This window comes from Equus asinus, chromosome 16 (assembly GCF_041296235.1).
Source record: "Equus asinus isolate D_3611 breed Donkey chromosome 16, EquAss-T2T_v2, whole genome shotgun sequence".
In the NCBI taxonomy this organism is placed as follows: Eukaryota; Metazoa; Chordata; class Mammalia; order Perissodactyla; family Equidae; genus Equus; species Equus asinus.
Genome location: NC_091805.1, coordinates 30,407,671 through 30,434,326, shown reverse-complemented (window position 1 = coordinate 30,434,326; position 26,656 = coordinate 30,407,671). Strand labels below are relative to the sequence as shown.

General features: G+C 40.3%; 2 protein-coding genes across 5 annotated transcripts in view; one reads left to right on the top strand and one right to left on the bottom strand.

Annotated features, from left to right (window-relative positions):
• TLCD4 (TLC domain containing 4) overlaps positions 1-16,829 on the bottom strand; it is a 100,006-nt gene extending 83,177 nt beyond the window's left edge. The window contains exons 1-2 of one of the 4 annotated variants that reach the window (XM_070486884.1): positions 16,690-16,829; positions 16,267-16,358 (exon numbers count right to left, since the gene is read on the bottom strand). The gene's annotated coding sequence lies outside the window, so the exon portion shown is untranslated. Of the gene's footprint in view, positions 1-8,990; positions 9,111-14,202; positions 14,430-16,266; positions 16,359-16,658 lie in introns of those variants that run through there. The other 3 variants (XM_070486886.1, XM_070486885.1, XM_014836361.3) reach the window with 3 other exon arrangements.
• Positions 16,830-16,914: 85 nt separating this feature from the next.
• The window catches only part of ALG14 (ALG14 UDP-N-acetylglucosaminyltransferase subunit), a 90,776-nt gene continuing 81,034 nt past the window's right edge, over positions 16,915-26,656 (top strand). Inside the window, exons 1-2 of the mRNA XM_014836355.3 lie at positions 16,915-17,050; positions 21,529-21,680. Coding sequence (XP_014691841.1) covers positions 16,915-17,050; positions 21,529-21,680 — 288 coding nt within the window. The remainder of the gene's footprint in view (positions 17,051-21,528; positions 21,681-26,656) is intronic.

The following is a 26,656-nucleotide window of genomic DNA, read 5'->3' as shown; positions in this document are numbered from 1 at the left end:
GTTGCTTAACTTCTCTGAGCCTCAGTTACTTTATCTGTAAAATGGTAATAAGATTTCCTAGTTTTAAAAAGTTTTAATGGGGATAGTAGATAGTACTTACCCAATAGAGCTATTGTGGGAATTAAATGAGTTGAGTGCCGAGTATTGAGCCCATGATACTTGACAAACATTACACAGTAGTAACAGTACTAATGGTAGTATTACTACCAACCATAAGTTCCTTGAGACTCATTCTTGTTTACTAATGAATATATTCATTCAATCGATCAACCAATATGTGTAAAATACTGTTTTTGCTGGGTTTGGGTGGATAATAAAATAGTTCCTGTCCTCAAAGAGTCCAGACTAGCAGAGGAGATGAGAACTTAAGCAAATAATTACATGAGATATAATAAGTGAAAGCAGAGGTATGTGAGCACCATTGGCAAAATGGCTAACCATGGGCAGAATGTACAGAATGCTTACAGAAAAGCACCATAAAGGTGAATTTGAGCTGAATCTTGAAAGGTGAGCAAGAAATCAGTAATGAAGCACAGTGTGCTAACAATTATTGTGCCAGATCATTACGTATGTTAATTTTAATTTGCACAAGAGCCTTATAATAATAGCCACTCTGAGTACTCACTATGTATCAAGCACTGTTTTAGATAACCATCATTATCCTATGTTATGAAGAAAAAATTCCTGAGGCTTAGAGAAATCAAGCAACTTTCTCAAGACGATATAGCCAGTGAGTGGCAAAGCCACAATTCATCCCAGATAACCTCTTTCCAAAGTGTAGGAAATATCATCTCAAATTACTAATAAGAGAATCAAAATCCAGAGAGATTGTTAGAAATCGGGTCCCTGGTTTTGAAGCCCAGGCAGATGCAGATGATCATGTCAGAAAGAAGGAGAGCACGCAAACCCCTGGAAGCATGGAGGAGTTTGGCACATCCCCAGGAATCAGCAATGTTTGGAACTCAATATGCATTTACAGAAACAGCAATGGGAGATGAGACCACTAAAGTAGGCAGAGATTGTGAAAAATAAATCATGCTGCACTAAATATTGCAGATTCTGCTCAGGAGGAGATGAGAAAATAATGAAGGATTTTAAGCAAGGGAATGAAGAGATGAAAGGTTTCAAAATTGGAGGCAGGGCAACCAGTTATGAGGCAGCAAAGGCTAGTATTATTGAGATCAAGAGTTTTGAAGTCAGACAACTTGCCACTTATCATGACCTAAGGAAAGAGAACCTCTCTGAGCCAGAGTCTCCTCATCTGTAAAACAAATATAATAATAGGGTCATTATGAGGCTAAATGAAAGAACATAGGTAAGCACCTGCTACTCTACTTCAGATCTAATAGGCATTCCATAAATGATGGCGGTAGTATTAACAGTTGTTTATTGCTATTTTTGTTATGATACAAACACACTGAGACCTAGTTTAGGTCTTTTTGAAGGAAGAACATGTTAGTTAATACCCTTACTGATGCTCTTTTACCTAGGTCATTTAGAAATAAAACCAATACTGCTTGATTTGTTCAGACTTGGTAGGTTGATCTGTAGCAAAACAGCAAAGTCCCAGGAGCACAAAGAGAACCAGATTTCAGGAATGGCATGAGGTTAAGGGTTCAGTTTATCAAACATTTCTGTGTCTCTACTCTGTATCTAACACCGTATTAAGTGGTATATGTATAAAAGTAGATAAGACACAACCTCCTTTCACAAGGGGTCAAGAGTCTACAATATAGTTCTTTCAGTTGATTTCCTTTATTCTAGATGCCTGGCCTCCTCTCTTACTTACAACCTCACACTCACCTCTTGGGTCTGATATTTATATTACTCTTGCGGACGTGATCTTGGATTCCCTTCTTCATTACCTACCCCTCCTTTGGACTACCTCCTTTCCTGGCTACTCCAGCTGAATGAGTCAGATCAAAGCCTATCCTCAGTACCCTACCCTGGTTCCCAGGCATCTTGCTACTATATTGAAGTTAAACCAATTCTCTCAAAAGCTGGTACTAGAATTCTTTCCGGAGGAAAACACCTTGATAAGTCATTATGCGTAGCAAGAGACAGGATAATAAAAAAGAGACTGTTCTACATTAGAAATTCCCTTAGGGGTAGGGAAGGAGTTGGGGAGAAAAGAAAAGCAAGAGAAAGATAGAAAAGAGAGAGAAGGCAGAACAACTTCATAGGATACCTAAAATACTTTTTTAAATGTAAAATACTCTAAGTTATTTGCATTTCTTCAACTCCCTTCATGTCTTCCAAATCTTCAGTAACCCTTCCACTGCCCCTAAATGCTCTCCACACACACACACATGAACACATAGTGTTAGTGAGAGTGGTGGTAGAGTAAGTGAAGAAATCATGGGGTCAAGTGCCACTGCTAGATCAAAAAGGAGCCCAATGGAGATATCACACCCAGAACGATGAGACAGTCCATAAGCTGCACCCATCAGTAGGAGTAAGGCCAGAGGTAATACAAAAATCATAGATGTCTGGAAAATTGGCAGAACACTTTCGGAAGTGCTGTACTTTATTTAAAAGTTGTGTAACAGGGAGTTAAATCAATATTACCTCGCTAAAAAAACAAACAAAACATTATCTCAATTGATATCTGGGTCATGATTTCTTCTGAGTCATTGATGATTTAGCACAAACTCCATAGGTCTACCTTTCCAGTATTCCTACTGTCTTCCCCAAAGCTGGCCACCATTGTCTTACCCAGGGTACTACAAGAGTCTCCCTGGGATCAGCAAACATTTTCTAAAAGGGCCAGATTGTAAATATTTCAGGCTTCATGGGCCAAATGATCAGTTACTCAACTCTGTACTTAGGGCCTGGAAGCAGCTATAGACAGTATATAAATGAATGGGCATGGTTGTGTTCCAATAAAACTTTATTTGCAAAATCAAGTGGTAGACTTTCTGTCCTGCTCCTTCTATTCTCCACATTATAATCAGGATACTCTTTCTAAATGTACTTCTGCTGTACCTCTGCTTAACCACTTGAATGGCTTCCCAATGCCTTTGGATAAAGTCTGAATTCTTTAACAGAGTGAACAGATTTCATCCCATTAGCCTCCTCTCTAGCCATTTCTGGCTTCCAACTCAATTCTTCCGTACTATTCCCCAAGTTCCTAGTTCCCTCTTCTTTCCATGCCTTTGCATACGCTGTTCTTTTGGCTTGGAATATCCCCCTCCCCATTCTCCCCCCCCACACACACACTCACCACCATCTCTCCCCTCACCCCCCAGCTTAGTTGATGCCTACTCATCTATATTTCAAGTTTCACATTAATGTAACTTCCTCCAGGAAGCTTTCCCTGATCCCTAAATTTTCACAAAGTATTGAGATTGCTGGCTTAATTGACTCTCTTATTTGTCTGAAGCTCTGTGAGGACAGGAAATTGGTCTGTAAGTAATCCATTGTATTCTAAGGTACTCAATAAATAATTGGTGAATATGAGGAAGGAAAAGACAAGAACCAACCTAAAAATGGTGGGGGCCCTCAAAAGCTAATTGGTGGAGAATAAGCTGAGATTTGTTTGAACTGTTCCCTCTAATCCAAAATCTGCTCCAAGAGCATTTCTGCTTTGCTGCTGTAGCTTGCAGAGAGTTTAGGAAACATACATCTTCTAGACTTTCTGATGCAGGAACCAAGTCCTGGATGGTTTCCCTTCTGCCTAGATTTCCAAACAATCTGTTCACCCTCTCTCTAGTTCCTGATCTCTCACCACATCTCCCGTTACAGTCTTGTATACAGTGTACTTTACATTTGGTAATTCTCCTCCTAAGGTGATTGTGGCTTGCCTTTCTGACCAATATTCACATTTCATATATCATGTAGTGGGCATATTCTATATGCCAGGCTTACAGGATTTATTCTATAAGCCCGGCCTATAGGACTCAATCATTTAGTCCTCATTCAAGCCTCAAAATAACATTATGAGAGATTTCCTTTTATTATTCCCACTTTACAGCTGACAAAATTAAGACCTAAGGAAGTTAAATAATTTATCAAAGAAACAGAACAAATTGTAGAGCTGAGACGTGAGGAAAGAAAGCCTGACTCCAGGGCTTACGTTTCTAACCTCATACTACTTCACAGTTTCTCGAGGACCATGTCTATTTTGTCCCTCACTGAATGCTGTTCCTGTACAACCCCAGAAGTCGCCTGCAGTACTTCTACAAGTTTCATCCCGAATCTCACGGATAGTATGAGAGGGAAGTAGAAAGCATAAAGAATTCCTCAGCCCTCATAGGAGGATGTGAAAAGTATGGGTGAGGTTGAATGATTCAGACGTTAATCATCCAGATAGGAGACCATAACTAAGGATATCTTAGCTACTTATTGCTGCGTAAGGAAATATCTCAAAACTACATGCTTAACAATCATTTATGAACTAACAATTCTGTGGCTCAGAAGTTTGGTCTGGGAAGTTCTTCTACTGGTTTTGCCTGGGCTCACTCATGTGGTGACAGTCGGCTGTGGCAGCCTGGCAGGGGCTTGATGGTCCAAGATGGTTTCTCTGGCAGTCAAGGTAAGCTTCACGGCATGGGCAAGTGACTTGTGCTTGGTTTATTGTTCTACTATTGCTGTCTCAAAATTCTTAATAATTATGGAACAAGGGGCCCTACTGGGCCTTGGAAATTATGTTGCCAGTTATGCTGGCAGCTGGTGCTAGATGTCAGCTAGACATCTTTCTCCACCTACCCACTCATCCTCAAAGAGGCTAGCTCAGGTTTCCTCACATGATGACAAGCTTTCCAAGAGAGTGAAGGCAAAGCCCACAGGGCTAAAGTTCATAATTACCACATCATCACTTCTGCTGCATTTTATTGATCACAGCAAGTCAGAAGGCAAGCCCAGATACAAGGAGGTGGCCATCTAGAGTCCACTCCTTGATGAGAAGAACAGAAAAGTCACAATGCAAAGCAGCATTTAAAGAGGGAGGGGTTGAGTTTGTGACCACTTGTTGCAATCTGTTACAGAGAAGGTACATGTTTAAGGAGAAATGAAATAATTTCAGTCTTGGACATGTTTTAATTAAGGTTTCTTCTGAGGTAAACCCATGCAAAGGAATCCAATATAGGTATACCTATATTTGGATAATATAGGTCTAAAACATAAAACAGAGGTCTAAAACATAAAAGAGTTGGTTCTTTCCAAATGCTTCCCCTAAAGTTCACCCATAGAATGAACATGGTCAGCCTTACAAGTTGAGCAAAGGTGAAATTTTTACCAAACATTTGCAATGGCACTACAAGCATCACCAGTTTTCCAGCCCGCAAGGCTTCAGTGCCAATTGCCTGACTTCCTAGGTAATGGTATATGTTTCAAGATCTTGTTAGAAGTGCCCCATTCCCAGGTATCAGTTTTTTCACTAGTTGGAGTAAACACTAAATTGCTATAATAAAGAGATCCCAGAAATCAGTGACATGAAGAAAATGGAAGTTTCTTTCCCTCTCACATAACGATTGGGATTAGACTGAGGGGACACTCAGTTCTATGAGGTCATTCAGGACCCAGACTCCTCCTGTCTTGTTGTTCCACACTCTCCTAGGATGTCTTCCTCATCTTAATAGTTGCAGCTGGTCATAGACATGTCCATAAAGAAGACAGAAAGCAGTCCAAGGCAAGCCATCTTCTTTTAAAAGGGTAAGGCAAAAGTTGTATTCATCACTTCTGCTTATATTCCATTGGCAAGAACTTACCCACATATCATACCTGGCTGCAAAAAAGGATAAGAAATGTAGTTTCCAGCGGAGTGAATGTAGGACCAGAAAGAATAGAATGGATTTTATGGTGACAAACATTAGTCTGCCATGAAAAGTAAAAAAGAAAAGGAAGCCAGGGTTAAGAACCCTTAGAAATACAAAGACCAAAAGGGGATAAATAAGGATTTTGTTTCTTAGAGAGAAAGAGAATGACAGCCTGAAAAAAAAAAAAAAAGCAAAATCTAGCTGATGGGTACCCAAGTTTCCATTTTATTATTTCCAGTACTTTCCTGAATATATTTTATAAATAAAAGTGTTTTTTTAAAAAACTTTAAGGGAATTAGATAGAGAAAGAAAGACCCAAGAAGAATATCAAGACAGAACAATAGTGACATGAGGAGAATCAGAAGAAAATGGAGCAATGAAAATCAATGAGAGAAAAAAATTTTAATTGCCTGAGAGAAGATAAGAAAGATCAGAAAAAGAAATTCTCCTTGGCCTGGAAAATCTAGAAGTTACTGTTAAATAGTTATGGCAGAAGCTAGATTTCAGTGAATTAAAAAGTGGAAATGAACAAAGAAAAATGAGACAGCAAGCATGGACTAGTCTTTTTTAAGAACACTGACTTTTTAAGAAAGAAGAGATAAGATTGTAACTAGTTACGACTAGTTCCACTTGCATGCGGACTGAGAACCAGCACCCAAGGGCTGAGTTGGGCTATTGGGTCCTAGAATGTAGGGTGGTTCACAGTTCTCGCTGCGCAGCATGAGTATAATGTGCGTCTTGACTAGCTAGAAGAAGAGAGAACTCTGCATCTTAGGCTGGGAAAGTTTTCCCAAAGTTCAGAACTACGCTTGGATGTGGTGGTTGAATCCTATAGTAACAGCGTCCTGGGGCCTCCAGAGACATTGTCTCCATTCCCACTCCCACAGTCAGTACCTGCCACTTCTGCCTGAGATAGATAGCTTGTTCCCTGGAGCGTCAGGGGACCCAAGCTGGGTGTGAAAATGAAGAAGCACCCAAAGCACCTCAGTCACAGCTGGAATTTGGGCCAACCCTCCCCCTTTAGAATATCAACTGTGGGGGGGGGGCAATAAATCAATAAATCTGGATGAAGAAGAGGGATGCGAATCAGCAATAGTAAAACATAAAGTTTAGGCACTTTTGTTTGCCAGACTAAACTGGAAATATGACCCCCTTCCATCCCAACCCCCCCAAAAGAAGAATCAATACAGAATCAACAAATTCTAATTAATTAAGGTTCGTGCTGTTTCTTCAAAGTGGCAGAGAAAGCAGCAATCTCCTTTAAGAAAAGAAATGATTTTACAGAGAAAGAATTAGACTGTGCTGTCTCTGAGGAAAACGAACACTTCTTATTGCAGTGTGTGCTTATGTTCTAGGTGACATAGGGATCATTTGGTAGGAAGACAGACTAACAGGAGATTTGCCTTCAACCTTACTCATGAGACTTGAGCCCATTACCCTCCGGAGCCCCAAAGGACTGAGTCCAAAAAAAATAAAAAAGAAAATTCTCATTTAGATGAAGTCTGAGGCACTGTGATCAAGGAAAACAAAAAAATAATGAAAGGATGAAAAACCTCCTTTGGTGGGAAGTGGTTAATATATCTGAAGGATGAGACAAGGCCACCAGGCTGTGAAGTTTGGAAGAAAAAAATACAAGAGGATGGGGAGGAGGCATCAGAAGAATGAAGAGGAAGTTCTCCTTATGAGGCCTAAATCTGAAAGGTCCCTCTCTTGGATGGTTTTTCAGGCCCCTTCAGAAAGGTTATTGGCGAGCCATACAGTGGTGGCTGACAGGGAGGGTTGGCTGAGATAGGGTAAACCTCACATGCCTCACTTATTTGCAAGCTTTATCAGAGAAAAGATCTATTTGTAGGAGCAAGTTGGGTCAGCACTAATGTAACCAAGCTCTCAGACACTCAGATGAGCTTTAGGTCAGTATATTACAGAGGTATCCAGCATGCATAGGACAGTGTCAGTCTAGGGCAAGGCCTGTGTCAGTCGATACCTGACTTCTGTAGTGTTGGAAGGGCCATGCTTCTTCCACATACTTGGGGTCCACCAAGAACATGCTGCCTGGCTACATGTTCAGGAGGACCACCTCTCGACATCTAAAATAAAACTTTGCTCTGTGCTCACCAGAAGGCTTCGGTTTCATGAAATAGCCCTATTGCATTAAAATAGACTGGGAGTGGAAAAACACTCTGGCAAAGGGATAAAAGGTGTGGTTAAAGACTGGAGTGCCATTTTAATGTGGTTGGGCTGTGCTGGCTTGTAGTTTAAAGGAGTTACACTGAGCCAGGCTGATTGAAGGAGGGTTTTATTGATTTTGCTTTTATTTTTTAATGGGAGAGACTTGAGCTTTATCTAGGCTAAGGGTAAAGACACAATGAGAGTCAGTGGTTAAAGACTCAGGAAAGAGAGGGCATAATTGATGGAGGAAACCGACCATAAGAGGTTTGGTTTAGTTTACAGCCTCTTGTCAAAAAGGGAAATTTAGAGATTCTTTTAAATTTCTAAATTAAGACACACTTATTCCACAGTTCCCTAGGTAAATATTAAGTAAGTATTACAAAATGTTAAGACTTTCTCAGAGTAATTTAAATTACCTTTCAACTCACTCCAAAAACAAATATAACGAACAAAGATTCCACTGGAGTATTGGTGTGGAGAAGGGAATCTTAAGTTTGGAAAAAGGCGTAAGTCATCTGAGATTCCTATCAAAAATGTTTATCAGTAGCAGCTGGCCCAGTGGCATAGTAGCTAGGTTTGTGCACTCTGCTTCAGCAGCCCAGGGTTCACAGGTTCGGATCCCAAGCACAGACCTAGCACGCTCATCAGGCCATGCTGTGGCAGCATCCCACAAAATCAAGGATGATTGGCACAGATGTTAGCTCAGTGACAATCTTCCTCAAGCAAAAAGAGGAAGACTGGCAACAGATGTTAGTTCAGGGCCAATCTTCCTCAAAAAAAAAAAAGTTTATCGGTAAATTAATAAGCCTGTTTGAGAAGGGATTCACAATGAATAGGGCACCCAATGTTGATGAAAGATGAACAGGATGTTAAATAAGTCATGGAGATGCTGAGAAGAAGCCAAGTTAAAAGGCACAGCAAGAGCTATCCACTGTTGTAAAGTGTATTCATATTTTACACAAAATTTCCAAGAGAAAATAACACTAATCTTTAAGTAGCACATCTGTAAATTTCATTCTTCTTATCCCCTTCTTCTTAATGTAACATGTTTTCTGCATTAAGTACCTGTGCTGTGTAACATCACTAGCTTCCTGAAGCCATTAGATGGCCTTAGTACATCCACAGGAAGTCACATCAAAGCACCAGCAGCGTTGAGTTAGCATGGTAAAGCTTCAATTTCCTCACCTACAAAATGGGGATAATAGTGGTAAAGTTCATAAGAAGATTGAAAGAGGTCATTGAGAAAGTACATAAATGCTTGCTACCTGGTAGACTGCATGTCGTATTATGTATATGAATTTCACAGGAGGTTTGCCGTGTTTTTTCTTCATATAAAGTCAAGGAATAAGGTATAGTCAGATAAGAGCAAAGACACAATTTGTGTGTTTCTATCAAGGACAAAAGCTGTAGGGCCAGCCCTGGTGGTCTAGTGGTTAATTTCAGCACGCTCCGTTTTGGCAGCCCAAACCTATGCCACTTGTCTCTCATGACCATGCTGTGGTGGCAGCCTACATACAAAAACAGGAAGATTGGCAGTGGATGTTAGCTCAGGGTGACTCTTCCTCAGCAAAAAAATAAATATATAAATAAAAAGCTCTATTGCAGCAGACAAGAATTTGAGAAAGATATAAAAAAAAAAAAAGGGCAGATGTACAATAAAGAAGAAGAGACAGTTGATGGATGTGCTAGGCAGAGGCTCTGGGGGGAGGGAGGGTTGGGACAAGGAGAAAATTAATTCAACAGATTTCAAAGACAAGCAGTGTTTAGAGCAGAAATAGAATTGTTTCTTTATAGGTCTAAAACTAAAAATATGGTAACTTTGAATATTAAAGGAGCTAATATTGTGATGTTCAGTAATAAATAGTATATTGTAGTATGATACTTATCATGATAGTCTGGGAATATATTTTTAAATAAGATTTTAATGTCCTGTTAAATTTGGAACTGATAAGACATTTTGGGTGTATAAGGCTAGGGATAGGGATTTATAAACATATCTAGAAGGATGTGTCTGAGATAAACGGACATAAAGTGAGAGAATAAAATTAGCATGTCTAGTAATTTCACTGTAAATTCATCTTAAACAAGGCTTGAATCAAGACTGAGATATACATATATATGTATATGGAGAGAGACACACACACCTATGTCTGTGTATCTATCTATCTAATCTGGTATCCTTTTTTGAATGCACTTGGAGAAAAAGCTAGAAAATGGAAGAGAAATTCATGACTGGCATGTGAAAAAGCCATTTTCAAAATTCTTTTCTTCCTATTTAGTTCTAACTTTATAAATGAAAAGTCAGACATAGTAAATAATATTATATTTCTACCTTGCTTTCTTTAATATATAGCAGAGTAGCTAGTATAAATATACAACTAATACTTTTAATGATACTGTAGAAGGTAAGAGTGTGAGCTTTTTTTGAATCCTGGCTACCAATTCCTGGCTTTGTGACCCAGGGCAAATGATGTGATCTCTCTGTACCTTAATGTCGCCATTTGTAAAATAGGGATCATTATAATGCCTACCTCACAGGGTTGTTGTGAGAATGAGTTAATTCATGTTCTGAGCGCCTGGTATATAGTAAGCACACAGTAAATGCCACTTAAGTATAAAATATTTGCCTTAGCCTTTGAGGGTTAGCATTCAAGGAGTCCTAGGAAGTAGCTTCATCCAGGAAAAGGCTGTGACAAAGCATATATTAGTATATTTCAAAAAGAAAAACAATTCTTGGCTACAACTAAGATTATCTGGGTAGTTCCAGGACAATTTCTGTTACCCATCCTACCCAATCTTCCAGAAGATCTTTGATGGTAAAGCACACAACCATGAGCGCTGTGGGCCATGGTTCTGTTTCTGGCTCAGACTAAGAACTCCCTCCCAGCTTCATCTTACCTTGTCACGGGCAAACATATTGCTGACCAAAGTGGTCTCCCTGGCCCTTCAGGGAGGAAAGCTTCAGGCTTCTTTATCCATTCTCTACTACCCTCATTAGGATTGAAGATTGTTGAACTCTGGTGGGAAGGGGCCTAGCTGCCCAGATCCCTAGCAGCCCATGCTCTGAGGCAGCCCATGAAAGCGTGGGTTGGGTGGCTTTTCTCTAGGAGGCCCTGTTAAGAGGTGTGCAGTTCACATAGTCAGGCTCATTGTGAAGTCACTCCTTGAGTGTGAACTGAGTCTGTCTTCACACCACACCCCCAGTGCCTAGCCTAGTGTGCAGCACATAATAGGTATTAGTAGAACTGAACTGAAATGTGTTGTGAGCTTGCACTCATCCTTATTTACTTCAATCCCCAGAAGCCTCTCACGTCAGCCATTATTATCCTGATTCTTTTCACCATAGTCAATCGAAAATCCTCCAATCTGACCCAACTCCCATTCCTCACCGTCCTTCAAACCTTTTCACAGCACCCTTTGGACCTCCTGATCTGTAACCTACAAACTTCCCTCCTATCTTCAACTTCTTTTGTAATGTCTTCTCTACGTCCCCACATAAGCTGAAGCCTTGCTCTCCCATACTTCCTCAATATATCTTTCAAACGCAGGCCATTCATTTCTCACACCCCCATAGAAGGTAGGGAATGCATCCCTCTTGATCTCTATCACTGCTTCCAAACCATTCCTCCTTCTTTCAAAAACTCCAGCTCCTTTGAAATTCTTGTCATGCAGTTGTACCATCCTGTATCAGTGTCCCCACCAGGAAATAAATGCCACATGCTATATAGTATGATATATTTGAGAGATATATATATATCAAATTTGGTTAATTTGTAGATGATTTAATAAAGGGACTATTTACAAAGGCATAAATGAGGTAAGGAAGGTACAAGGGATAGTGTAGTAACCCAGGGCTAGTAACAGTAGAATTGTTACCACCCCTAGGCCTGAAGAAACAAGAAAGGGAGCTCTGGGACCTAGATGGAGAGATATACATAGAGAAGGCCATGTTGAAGAGCAGAGATCTTCAGTTCAGGGACCCAGCCTCCCTCCATCAGATCTGATGAGGATCCCCATTGGCCAAACCCAACTAGAACCAGAGAGCAAGGAAACCTGTTGGTTTAATCCATAGGTTTCAGCTCCCATGGCACTGGGTGGAATGTAGAAGTGTAGATCTCAAGGGACAAATGGAAGATATCTAGCTTATACCCAATGCTCTTTTTCGATTCCTGTCATCTTCTGACCTCTTACTCCTTGAAGACTTGAGCTCCTAGCTCAATATCTTCCTCTCTACACCTTAGTGACTTCAGCATCCATGTAGGTGACCCTCTGTAATCTTTTTCATCCATTCCTATAGTCACACACTAAATACTACCAACAGTAATAACACGATGTTGACTTCAAGCATCCCACTATCTGACCACCACCTCTTATCTCTATTGCTCACTGACTCTAATTATTTCATTGCAATTTTCCAACCTTCTTTAGGCTTCCAATCCACTGACCTTACACTCTGCCACTATTCATCCACTGTCCCACCTCCACTCTCCTGTCTTCACTTTACACTATGTCCAGAGGAAATTTCATGGACTTAACTCCCTTGAAAAGAATGTTGTCTCTACAATTTATTCACCTGTCAAAAGTCTAACTCTAGTTAAAGCCAGCTATCTGTCTTTTCCAGTGGGGAAAAAAGACATAATTGTGTGGACTGGTTTCTCTCTACATTTGCTATCACAAGTTTCAAATGGGCATTCCGATCTGCCCAGAATTCCTACACTGATCCTGGTTAGTATGCCAATTACTCTTCAAGAGGATTATTTCATACCTTCTTTCTACTTGAGCCTCTCGTACTCTGCAATCTCAGTATCCACACCCTGATCCGTTCACCACCAATTCTACAAACCTCCCAGTATCTGCATCCATATCCCTGCCCTCCATCCTGTTACTGGAGGATAAGGGTCCCTCCTCCTATCAGAGCCCAACCCCTCCAAGTGTGCTCTAAAATTCCAACCTTTTTCATTGTTTGAAGAAATGTGTTCCGGTTCTCCTTCCCTTTCTCTCCTCCATCAATTTTCCTCTACTGGCTCATTTTTAACATCAAATGAATATGTCAAGTAATTTCCATCTTAAAAAATGTCTCCTCGATTCCAAATTCTCCTCCTTTTCTCATCTGATTTATCCATTCCCCTTCAAAGAAAAACTTGATTGTCTACAGAGATTGCTTTTCTTCATCTCCCATTATTTCATTCTGCCTTCCATAACCACCATTCCACGGAAATGTTACTCTTGTTTAGATCCCCAGTGACTAACTGGTTCCCAAGTCACCTGATCCCACCTATCAGCAGCATGTGACATAGCTGATTACACTCCCATTCTCAAATCATTTTCCTTTCTCGGTTTTTGTGGACAACATTCTTTCCTGATTTTAAATTTAAAATAATTTAAACGAAATAAAATTAAAATTCAGTTTCTCAATCACAGTAGCCACATTTCAAGTGCTCAACAGGCATATGTGGATGGTGGACAACACGAACATAAAACAATTCCATCCTTGCAGGAAGTTCTATTGGACAGGACTGAACTAAACTGTCTCCCTAGGTGAGCTCACCCAGTCCCATGGCTTTAAATACCATCTATATGCTGAGTTCTAAATTTATACCTCTAGCTCTGACCCAAGCTTCAGATTTGTACATGAAACTGCCTATCTGATGTAACCATTTTCATGCTAAAAAGGCTATTCAAACTAACATCCAAAATAGAACACTTCATTTTCATCTTCTCCTCCTCTTACTCTACCCACGAAAGCTTTCTTCTCTTCCTGTCTGTCTATTCTTAGCAAATGACACCATCCAACCAGTTTTTAAGCCAAAATTCCGGCAGCCATCTTGATTCCCAATATCTAATCCATCAAAGAGTCTTACCAACTCTATCCATAAAATATATCTCCAATCTACTCTCTTCTCCCTCCACTGTCATCTTCCTAGTCGAAGGTTTTTGTCTGCCTACTGTCCTACTAACAGGTGATTCCCTGCACCTAAATCTAGCACCTAGCAGGTGCTCATTAAATATGTTGAATAAATTAACAAATACAATCTTACTAAATAGTGCAAAATAATCTTAACTTTTAAAATATTCATGAATAATAGATATTTAGCACAGAAACTTTGGGAAACAGATTTTCGAAGATAATAAAAATCACTTCCCAGACTTTACTTACGAATGGTTATGGCTCAATATCATTATTCATTTTGTCAATTATTAACACATTTTTCATGCTTTTCACAGCACTATAATTTACCCCCATGCATCTGTTATTTGCATTGTCAGTGCAACTCACCTCCCCAAGAGACATTTTGGTTGTTGCTTCTTCCTGCTCAGCCTTGCTTTTCCTGATTAATCCTGGAGCTTGTTGACCTCTTGATTATCTATACACTCTGTGCCTGTCACAGCCCAGGACTCAGCTCACCCAGCAGACATTTATTTGTTCAGAAGTTCCCCACTTTGTTCCTGTCCCTGCCTACCACCTAGCTCCTCCCTGCAGTCCTCAGCCTTCTTGTCAGGAACACTAACAGTTTGACCCTAGCCTTGATTCAAAATAACTCAACCAATAACTCCAAACAATGTCTGCTACCCCACCCTCTTTGATTCTCCGTATTTACTGGCAGCCCCTAAATGCTTGATCACACCCATTCATTTCAGCTGCATGACAGGTATGGTCAAATAGATTTTTCCTACAGATACAGGTAATTACACTAGTGAAGGAATGGAGTATGAGGAATGCAAGGGCGTCTTCTGGGGCCTGGAGCCTAGTAATTATTAATATACCCGACATCTGCATTGGCTGTGTCAGTTTATGAAGCCATCTCAGACACACCATCTTCACAGCAATCCAAACGCTATTATTTGCCTACCCAACACTCACCTTTCCTCCACCCTGCTCCAACTTCCTTCTCTCCAAGAGAATGTCCATTTTGTTCATGACCCACCCTCCATCAAAGGGCAGATACAACAGGTGAGTTGTATGTCATCCTCCACCCTACCCAGCCAGCTTTGAGGTCTCACTCCTTTTATGAATGGGGAAGTGATATGAATATGGCCAGAAGGAGTGAAAGAAAATGTGCTGTGAGGAGTTCTGGAAAGGGTTTCCTCACCCTTAAAACAAGATCCTCAGTGACAAGATCACCTCTTTTTTGGCTCTGGAGATGGCCCTGTCTAGATGTAATTTCTTTTTTTTTTTTAAAGATTTTATTATTTTTTTCTCCCCAAACCCCCTGGGTACGTAGTTGTGTATTTTTAGTTGTGGGTCCTTCTAGTTGTGGCATGTGGGATGCCGCTTCAGTATGGCTTGATGAGCGGTGCCATGTCCTCGCCCAGGATTGGAACTGGCGAAACCCTGGGCTGCGGAAGTAGAGCGCGAGAACTTAACCACTCAGCCACGGGGCGGCCCCTGGACGTAACTTCTGAGACCACTAACATCTTCTATTAAATATGAGGAGAGAGAGTCTTAGGTTGAAACCATTGCTGAGAACAGCACAGCGGGAAGATGAAAGAAAACTACAGCCTTTGCAATATTCTTAAGCTCTTTTTCATACTATGCCAGAGGCCCTACAGCTGGACTTCCAACTACGTATTTGGAAGCCCAGGGGATTCTAATTCCATCAAAATTTGAGAGGCACTGACTTCCAAGGCCACAGCCATAAACCTTCACCACCACTTACTAGGTAAGTAGTTTTAGCCAAATTATTTAACTTTTATAGAATCCATTTCTTTATCTGTAAAGAGGGGAATAATATTCATCTTATGGCCTTATCATAAGGATGTAGGGTTAAGAGGATTTGATGGAACACTGAATACGGGAAGTGCTGTGAGGTCTATTAGCCAGAAAATAATGCCACAAAGTCCCTAAATATTTCCCAAACTTGCCTGCTGATAGAAATTGACAAGCTGATCCCAGGCCTGTCCTCTGGAGATTCTGATTCAGCAGCTCCCTACGGACTTCGAGAGACTGTATTTTTTAAAACACATCCTAGGCTCTGGGGAAGTGTGGTAATCAAGCAAGTTTGAATTTAGCAAGGGAACACACGATGTAAAACTCCTTTGCAGCAGGATTTAGGATTTCTGGTTTTTAAATCTAAATCTGCTATTGTTCCACTCAGGCAATGTTTCACCTTTCTGGACCCGTTTACGCATCTGTGTAGTCGTCCTATCTAACCTGCAGGTCTACAGCGGACTGAAGGCAAATCACATGTGGGGTGAAACGGCTTCTCTAATCCAGTATTTTCATATTGCTGCGATGTGCATTAAGTAGATACAAAAATAAGCAAATTAGGGTTGGCAGAGACGTTGGCTTTAATGGTAAAATTAACGGAAATGATGAATGGTAGGACGATGCCTTCTCTACCTTGAGCCACTGAGCTTCCACTCCTCTCAGGATCATGGCATGACTTGAGGTGATGACCCTCAGCTACTCTGGTCACACTGTTGTGAAAACGCCTAGAAAAGTTAAAAACATGAGTGTTGGGAAAGAGGAGATTTGGATGAGGGCCCTAAATTCACTTTTTGGACCAAGGTATGTTTTACTGGCAAACACTTTCAGTAATGTCTGCATGTGCAACAGAAACATTTCCCTCGACGCTCTAAAAAGAAGAAAAAGAAAAGAAGAGAAAGACGACGCGGGCCATCGGCCTCAAGTGGAGTTCACGAAGTTGGGAGCGCTGACAGACACCTAACTTGGGAGCTCCGGGGCCCGTAGGGCGCACAGGACGCCCAATCTCGTCACAGGCAGAAACCAACCTCCTCCAGCCCTTCACTTGCCCAACGTCACCTTACGCTTGAACGACGGCCGCGCAGAGGCCGGCGGGCCCGCCCCCAAGGTCGTGAGAGCCCGGACTTCCGCCTCAGGCCCCGAACTCCTCCCAGCGCAAGCCAGCCCAGCCCAGCAAGAGGCTCCACGCGCCGAGTCTGAGTCTCCTCAGCGCCCGTAGTTCTTGAACTTTGACCGCCCTCAGAGCCGGCGCTGGGGGATGGCACGCATGCGTCGTTCCTTTCAATGGCTGGCGCCCTCATCCTAGCCGCGGCGGGGGGAGCGGTGGCGGTGTTCCTGGCCCTGCGGCTATGGGCAGTGCTTCATTCGCGGGTCTCTGGGCCCCGGGAGTCTCTCAGTCTCCTAGTGGTCGCTGGGTCCGGTAAGTGTCAGGGCTGTGACTGTCGGGCTTGGGTCGGTCACTACAAACCCCAGAGTACACCGCGACGCTCTTCGCTGGTCTCCTTAGAGCTTTTTGGAGAATTGCATGCTGAGATTTGTAGTTTCTCTGCGTTATCGGAACCGGTCAGTCCAGCCGGGGCAAAATGCTGGTCGGCTGACGCGGCGCAGGCGTCATTGATGCCAAATGAGTAACTTAGACCTGTCTTTAATTAAGCTTCTCTGTAGCGTGTATTTTCCTAACAAATTATTAGTGAACAGAGGGGACGCAGAGCCTTTTGATGCTTACATGCAATTTCCCTGAATAAAAATGGCTCTTTTGCATTATTAATCTGGGCATCTTGAATTTAGTTTAGGAATCACGGATACTACATGATAAATGAGGCAAAGTGAATTGTCACGTTTATAAATATACAAAATCCCTGAGGATAGAAACAGTTATCTATTGACGTGGAACAATGCTTCAAGATAGTGTGTCAGAGTACAAACAACAAGCTGCCCTATTAGGTAATACACTCTAAACAGACACAGCTCACCAGCTCTGTAGGCGCTTACAATTTAAATGGACGTTTCTGACAGAGATATACAAATACATGCTGCGTAGATTTAGAAATTCCAAGAGATTGCATCCAGATAGAAGAATATTTGTAGGATGAGCAAACGTTCTAAACTTATGTTCAAGGATAATTCGTTACTTTGTTCACTTAATATATTTTGGGCCATAGGGGAGGCCAGGCAATATGGGAAGCTCTAGAAATAACAAAACTGACTGATACATCTTGCTGTGGAGTGCTGACTGCGTCCAAAACAGTGTGAAAAGTGAGACGGTACAGCAGTGAATGAAATGGAGGATATAGAAAAAGTAGCAGAAAACAAAAACCGAAATGGGTACTTACCACACTGAGAGAAGTGCTATAATCTGGGAAATACAAACTGCTATGGAAGTCTTCTGGAAGGGCACCACTTTGTCTGAACTTGAGACAAGAAACTTCCTGGAAGAAGTGATGTCTAAACTGAGACTTGAAGGATGACAAAGAACTGGTCAGACAAAGAGGATCTGGGGCTTTGAGGGCTGGGAGGATGTGGAAAGAAGGCCATAGCGCTTGGAATGGCCAGAGGTGAGAGGGCATTATTGCATTGAGTTCAACGTGGGGAGGTAAACCCAGTCCAGATCCTAAAGGGCGTTTTAATCTATTGGCATTACTCCACTGCTTCATACCACGTAAGGGTTAGGACCACAGGCCTCTAGATTGGCGTAACGCTGGAGTTGGATCACATCTCTGCCACTTAGTAACTTGGTGATCTTGGGCATATTAGTTAACGTCACTGAGCTTTCTGTTTCCACCTCGAAAAACGTGGGATGAGAAGAGATTAAATGTGGTAGTATTTAAAGTGTTTAGTGAAGTGCCTGGCAGATAGTAAGCATTTAATAAATGGTGACTAATGTTAGTCCTGGTAGCAAAGGGATCTTTTAAAGTACTATTGAATGCAGAGTGTTAAATCCAAGCTTTCACAAAGATCATTCAGCCTGCATTGTCAAGAGAATGTTTTGACAAAGACTGAGGTAGGAAGACATGTAAGTCTTTTGAATAATTCCAGTGACGGATGATGACAGCCTGACTACAGTGATAGATGTGGGGATGGAGAGAAGTATATACATTTAAATGAGATTTAGGAGGTAAAAAATCACAGGACTTGTGGATTGAAACTGAGGGGTGAGGGAAGGAGGAGCTCAAGAATGATGTCCAGGTTTCTGTCTTGAACAAATGGTTGGATGGATGGTAGAGCCATTCACTTGACAGAATTAGGTTTGGTGCAGTGGGAACCAAAATTAGGATTGATAATTCATCTGGAAAGTGGTGCCCTCTGTCATTCAAACCACTCAGGGGAGGGAGAGGTCAAAGACCTCAAAGAATCATCCAAGTCAAAGAAAGACTTGTAATCAGTAAACAGTTTAATAGTTCATGCCCAGAAGTTTAGAGGAGGGAGAAGGCATTTTCAATGTTTACCTGGACTACTAAAAAGCATTTAATCCTTAGATACCATAAAATAGTATTAATCAACCACTCATATTCAAAGAACATCGGTCAGAATTACTGCTTCTCTTTGAAACACTATATGATCTCCTTAGGCAAATTTTAGATTTAATATCGAGCACTCATCTATCCATCCATTCGATAATAGGAATGCCTCCTATTTTGTAGGCACTGGAGGTACAGCAGGAACAAAATGAACAAAAATCCCTGTCATCATGGTGCTTGCCTTCTAGTTGCATAAGGTTGGAGGGAGACAAAAACAAAATAAATAAAAAGACAGCGTAGTAGATTGTATGGTGATAAAGGACTGTGAAATAGAGAAAAGGAGTTGCATTTTAGACAGAATTGAGAGGAATCCTCCCTAGGGAGCTATCCAACAGCAAGAGGCCAGAGTTGCTGGAGTAGACTGAGTAAGGGGGGGAAGAAGCAGATGAGGCCCAAGAGGGAACAGAGTAAGGGGTCGGATTACAAGAGGCCTTTATTCCGAATGAGAAGGGAAGCCATTGGAGGGTTTGAGCAGAGGTAAATAATTAACGAAGTATTGAATAATTAATAAATAATCAACTCTTTTTAATAGGATCCCACTGATGCTGTGTTGAGAATAGACTTAAGTGGACAGTTGAATAGACAAATGGAGCTGGGGGAACAGACCAGGAAGCCATGGTCATAATCCATGTGAGAGTGATGTGGCTTGAAGCAGGGGGGTAGCAAAGGAGGTGGTGAGAAGTGTTTTCATTCTGGGTATATTTTAAGGTACAACTGAGAAGATTTCGTTCCCAGAGAATATATCTTATTAAAGAGTAAAATGGAAGACAAAGCCCATCATTTTAATAACTTTCTTCAGTGGCAAGGTGAAATTTTCAAAGAATGTATTCAGTGAGGATTTCCTTTTAAAAAAAAAGACTTAAAGCAGGTGTAATGAAGTTTTAATTGCAGTGAAAGATGTTGTGGATATTAGGTTTTTATCCTTAATTGGTCCAGCTGTGAAAACAAGTACCTGCTTTGCAAACCACCACAGTTTTTCAAGGCTAAAAGCAAAAGTACTAAAATGAGTATAAATCAGCTGGGTAAATTACTTGCCCCAGCCAAGAAGATGGGTGATAAGTTATAAAGTTAAAGTTTGATTCTAATTCCGGGAACTCACACTTAAGCTATGCCAATTTTATTTCTATATGTAATTCCTTCTGGAATCCAGAGAGTAATCCTTCCCTTTCCACTGTAAGAGAATATATGCATTGGGAGAAAACACATGCTTAAGTTGTTTGATCATCTTTCTATATGTTCACTTTATCACTTTTGAAAGCACTTTCTTACAACAATAATGGAGGTGGGGGGCGGGGAGCTTTGTAGGTAGGGGGAACAGTGAGACCAGAGGCAAGGAGGAGGTCACAAATAAGATGGATACAGAGGATTTTAAGGACATCAGCTTGGCTGAGGCTGGGAGATTGTGAAGTGAAACTGGATAGGTATGATACGGCTCGTTGGTAAGGAATTTGATTGTTTTGCTTAAATAGTAATTAGTTAATGTTATAGGTAGATGTTCTTTGGAGTTTTTTCCATGAAGGAAACCTCAGTGAACACAGTTGATTTTTAAATGCATAGTTTTGAAATTAAAGTTAAAATTTGGAGACTGTACAGTTTCAAAAATTGAAGATACAGTTGTTTGATGAAACTGGTCAATACGTATTTGCAAACCTGCGGTGTGCTAAGACTTCTGTTAGGAGCAGGGGTTATGGTGGTGAACAGAAGTCTTCCTTAGGAAGTCCTGAGCCCTGCAGTAAGTACTCATACATCCCTGCTGTTGCTTCTCAATGCAGACACCTTCAGTGACTGTCTTCCAATTTTTCACCCTACTGTCCTGACCTTATTTCACCCTCCTCCTTCTTACCAGTGTTCGCCTCTTCCCTTCAACAAACATCTCAGATCTTGCCATCTCATGTCCTAGTAATCCTGCCCCTGCCCAATGGCCTCCCTGCTCCTGTCTGTCCATTAGCTTCACCTTTCAAGTCGTCTCAGTGTTTACCAAGGATCTCCCCTACTCTTATGCAGTGATTTTTCATAACCATTTGCTTAACCACTCCCTCTGTGTTTAAATTTTTCTTGCTGTCTTGCATGGCTCTTTATGTATCTGTGTGTGTCTTGCCCCTCTCCCACCAGGTTTTTGATAACAGGAACTGTGTCTTACACTTCTGTGTACTTTCCTAAGCACCTACTGCTAGTCGTATAATACTGCTAGTATTTTTATACATTTATTATCTTCTTCCCTCATGTAAAAGTAGTATTTATACAAGGTCATAGACTGTTGTTTCCAGATGTTCTTTCCGTCTTTTAAGAAATACACAAAACATAACGTTAGTATAACATAGTCAAATGGATATGTCCGTTGCGGGTTTCTTAATCTTAGGTCTTCTGATATTTTTTCCAGGTGGGCATACCACTGAGATCCTGAGGCTGCTTGAGAGCTTGTCTAATGCTTACTCTCCTAGACACTATGTCATTGCTGACACTGATGAAATGAGTGCCCATAAAATAAATTCTTTTGAACTAAATCGAGCTGATAGAGACCCCAGTACCACGGTAAGTGATAGTTTCTATTTCTAACAAAGTTACAAGTTGTGTATTGAGTTTTATTATCTCTGGAAACAATATCGTGGCACTTTAGTACCCTGATCACACAAGGCAGTCTCAATGTTTATGGCTGATGAAATATATCAAAAGAAATTCTTTCTGTAAAATTTCTTTAAAATAAAGAATTTCTTTAAAATAAATCTTGAAATAAAAATGGTTGCTTAAATTTATTATATTCTCTTTTATTCTTTGAAATAGAGGAAATTGTTTTTCAGTTAATTCCAACTGTGAAAATTGTTTTATTTATACTTACATACATAAAGCATGCAGTTCATGTGGTTATTGGCACTTCATTAAAGTTCTTTATCAATGTATTGCATTTATTGATAATTTGATTTATCTATGACTACTTATTCTGCAAATCAGATTTGTATCTGCCTTTAAAATTACTTCTCTGCTCCTGGTTGCTCAGTTCATTTTAATGTTTTATTCAGAATTTGGGGTAAAAGAAAAAAGTGAAAGTACTTCTTTATCAAGGAAGAAAACTAGAGCTATTCCTTCTGTAGATCATCTCCGTCCGTCTCTTTCACTGGTACCTGCCAAGCCATGGGCTGCAATAGGTCACTCACGACTGAACTCCAGCTCAGACCATTCAAAGTGATTCTCTGGGCTTATGGGACTTGGAGACCCAGAGAATGGAGGCAGTCTTTTTTCAGGGGCAAATTCTGTAAAAGATAAAACTTAGGAGCTACTGGCAGTCATGTTTTCACCTAGTGGATAAAGACAGACTACAGATAGAGAAAAGAATGAAGTTAATATGCAGGAAGAATAAAGTGAGAAAACAGATGGCGAGCCCTGCCTTCAGAGACTCCCGAGGCCCAGCTGCATCTGTGGGTCCTGGCTTGGTGGTTCTTATCTTCTTGGAAATCAGGATCCACTAATATAACTCCTCTCCCACTTCACCCTCGCTCCCCCTCCTGCTTCCCACCCCAGACCATTTTTAAGCTTGTTTTAGTTGAGTTCTGGTCACTTGTAAACATGATCCCTAACTAAAACACTATTAAAATGTATTCTTGGAGAATCCATGTCAAACAAGATCAGAATCTGCCTGCTGTTATTTAGTCGTAGCAAAAGGTATGGTATGTTTTTTCTATGTGGGAGATGAGCCAAAATGCTTCATTTCTGTTTTAGGCATCAATACTGTATTAGTTGCCTAGGCCTGCTGTAACCAAGTACCACAAACTGGATGGCTTCAAACAACAGAAATTTATTCTCTCTCAATTCTGGAGGCTAGAAGTCCAAAATCAAGTGTCAGCAGGGCCTTGTTCTCTCTGAAGCCTTAGGGGGTTTTTCCTTGCCTCTTCCTGGCTTCTGATGGTTGCCAGCAGTCCTTGGCCTTCCTTGGCTTGTAGCAGCATCATTCCAGTCTCTGCCTCTGTTGTCACAGGGCCATTCCCATGTCTGTGTCTTCACATGCCCTTCTTATAAGGACACCAGTCATTGGATTTAGGGCCCACCTTGGTCCAGTGTGACCGTATCTTAACTTGATTACATCTGCAAGACCCTATTTCCAAATAAGGTCACATTCAAAGATTCTAGCATTTTTGAAGGGCACTTTTCATCCCTGTGTGCCAGTAATTGACTTTTTCAATAATATGTGAGACAGATAGTGGTATCCCCACTTTACAAATGAGAGAAATGAGACTCAGAGTCGTAAATAACTCGGTTAAGTTCCCTCCAAATATGTAGCACATACCTACACGTGTCTTCTCCAGTGCCCCTGCTTTGTCCACACGGGGCACTCTGCCTCTTGTGATCCTTTTCCAACTCAAAGTACTGAGTGAGAGAACAGTGCCTTAGGAATTCTTATCTAAGCCATCAGAGAATAATATTATTTAATCTCTTATAAAAAGTATTATAATGTAGCAGACTACTTAAAAAAATATAAAGATCAAGTAATTACAAAATTCTTACTGTTTTCAGCCTAAGGAACAGGTATCTTTGTTTTTACCCAATTATTAGTGTGCATATTCTTTTCCTCTTTCCAAGGTTGCATCCACTTTGGAGCCTCCAGTTTTAATTTAGCGTACATATTGTATATTTCCCTCCAGGTCTGTCATCATACGTACTGTTTATTTGCTGAATTATTTCATGGTTTAGTGAAACGTTTGGAAGATTGTTCTATACTGTGGATTGATGATGCTTTAGAACCCAGTAAGTTGGGTTTGATTCACTTTAGTAAGAAAGCCAAAGATTTTGGATTTTTTAAAATGCCATTATTTTTCCCTGCTGTTGAAGTGGCACCGCAGTGTAGGACTGAGTGTCTCTGTTAAGACTTCCTTCTTCCATCAATTAATTTACTGCTGGAGCAACACAATCCTCGTTAGAGAAGAACACTATCGCATTCCTGAAGAGTCTCTACTCATAAATCTGAAGCTGGGAAGAGTTTCCGCAGAGATGCGGAGGAGAGCCACTGAGGGCGGTAGCATGAACATGCCTGTTGTCCTGCTGGCTACCCCTTTGTGCCACACTTGGAGGAGAGGAGGCAGGGTGGAGAGACACCTTCCCACTGAGCTTTGTTAAAAGGAAGAATCCACTTATTCCTCTCTTTCTACACCACAGTTTCAGGGAGTTGTCCCTGCAGCCTCCCTGACAGCTATCCCTTCTACCTTCCATGGAGCTCACTAGACTGGGGAAAGGAGGAATCCTGCTGAAAAAATCAGTAGTAATCAATACATTTGCTGGCAGAGCCCTTATCAGCCAAGAATACTGAACAATCTAGATCTGTACTGTCTAGTACAGTAGCCACCAGTACTGGCCCAGCACCACTTACTGAGCTGTCCTTTTCCTACTGATCTGCAGTGCTACCACTGTGACATCAAGTTTCTATGTATGTATATCTCTATATCGAGCTTTCTTCTTTGTTAACTGGTTCATTTGTCTGTCCCTGAGCTAATATCAAGCTTCCTTAGTCTTACTCTTCAGAAGTGTCTTAATTGCTCTTTGTTTTTCACATAGGTTTTTGAAGTAGTTTTGACAAGTTCACAAAGAACCCTGTTGGAATTTTATTTGAATTGAGTTGAATCAGTACATCAGTTTGAGGAGAACTTACATCTGTATGGTGATAGCTTCCTTTCCAGGAACATCATCTCTTTCTCCATTATTTAGATCTCCTCTAATGCTTTTCAGTAACATTACTAATTTTCTTTATAAGAGTCTTGCCTGTCTTTTGTTGTTTTTATTTCTAGGTACCTGTGTTGTTTTATTATAGCTGTAAGTGATGTATCTTTTATTGATATTTCTTGTGTTGTGGTATATGGAAATATAATTGATTTTTGTATAATGATCTTATAAGAACCACTTTGCTACATTCTAATTAATCCTAATATTTTGTACACTTTTGTGTTATCTATGAAGATAATCTCATCATCTGCAAATAGTAACAATTATGATTCTTTCTAATCCTTACACTTTTTATTTCTTTTTCTAATTTTGTTGTTAGAACTTCCAGAACAATAATGAATATGAAGCGGTGTACTGGTCATCCTTGCATTATTTCTGACTTTAAAAATCTGCCAAGATGGGGCCGACCCAATGGCATAGTGGGTAAATTCACATGCTCCACTTCAGTGGCCCCAGGTTCGCATCCCAGGCTTGGCCCTACACCGCTCATCAAGCCATACTGCAGTGGCATCCCACATACAAAATAGAGGAAGATTGGTACAGATGTTAGCTCAGGGCAAATATTCCTCACTAAAAAAAAAGAAAAAATTGCTGAAAGCTTTATTTTAAATCATATTTTGTTGATTTTTATCAATGTCTTTTCTATATCTGAGATTATCATGTAGTTTTTCTAATTTTGTCTGTTTATGTAGGCAGTTACATGGCATGAACTATGCTTGAATTCCTAGAATAAACTCAGTTTGTTCATAGTGTGTTATTTTTTAATGTATTGCTGGATTTTGTTTGCAAACATGGTGTTTAGGATTTTTTCATTTATGTTCATGAGCGAGATTGCCCTGTACTTTTCCTTTCTCATGCTGTTCTATAGTTTGGGTATCAAGGTTACACTAATCTCTATGTGAGTAGAGTGTACACATTTTGTTTTTGGGAGGAATTTGTGTAAATATGGAATTAATTTTTAAGTTTTGTAGAACTTGTCTATAAAACCACCTGGCCCTGATGTGTTCTTTTTCTTGTGGTTATAGGACTCTTCAGGCTTTTTGTTTCTTCCTAAGTCAGTGTTGCTAAAATATTTTTCTAGGAATATGTCCATTTTTGGTAAGTTTGCAAATGTATTAGCATAAATATTTTCATAATATTCTGTTGTCATTTTTGTAGTCTGTGCTGTAGTGTTTGCATGGTATATCTTTCTCCAGCTCTTTTACTTTTTGGTGTGTCATTGTGTTTTAGGTGTGTCTTTTATGAAGGACATACAGCACAATTTTTAAAATTCAAAACTGAGAATCATTGTCTTTTTAACTAGCGTGTTTGGTACATGTACACTTATTATGATTACTAATGTATTAGATTTAGTTTTGATATTTTATTTGATTCTTTCTGCTTACGATACTTTTTCTTTGAATCTTTTTTTCCCTCTTTTTCTGTTTTCTGTTTGGATTAATTGAACTTTCTTTATTGTCCCTTTTTTCCTTCTCCTGGAGTGGAAATTATTCTACTCTCTTAGACATTATCTTTAAATTCATAACATGGATAGCTAATTTAAAGTTAAAAACTTAATATCTCTGTCCTCCTGAAAACCAAGGCTTTTAGAATGTTTTAACTGTGAGCACCTCCTCCCACCTTATATATTATTGTTAAGTATTTTGGTTCTACCTTGTTTTTATACCACTCAAATTACTTAGTACTATTATTATTTTATACAGTCATTGCTTATTTAGGTTTATATTGCATTTTGTTTGCTTACCAATGCTTATCCAGTGTGTTTCTTCCAAAAGTCTATCTTTTATTAATTCTTTCATGGA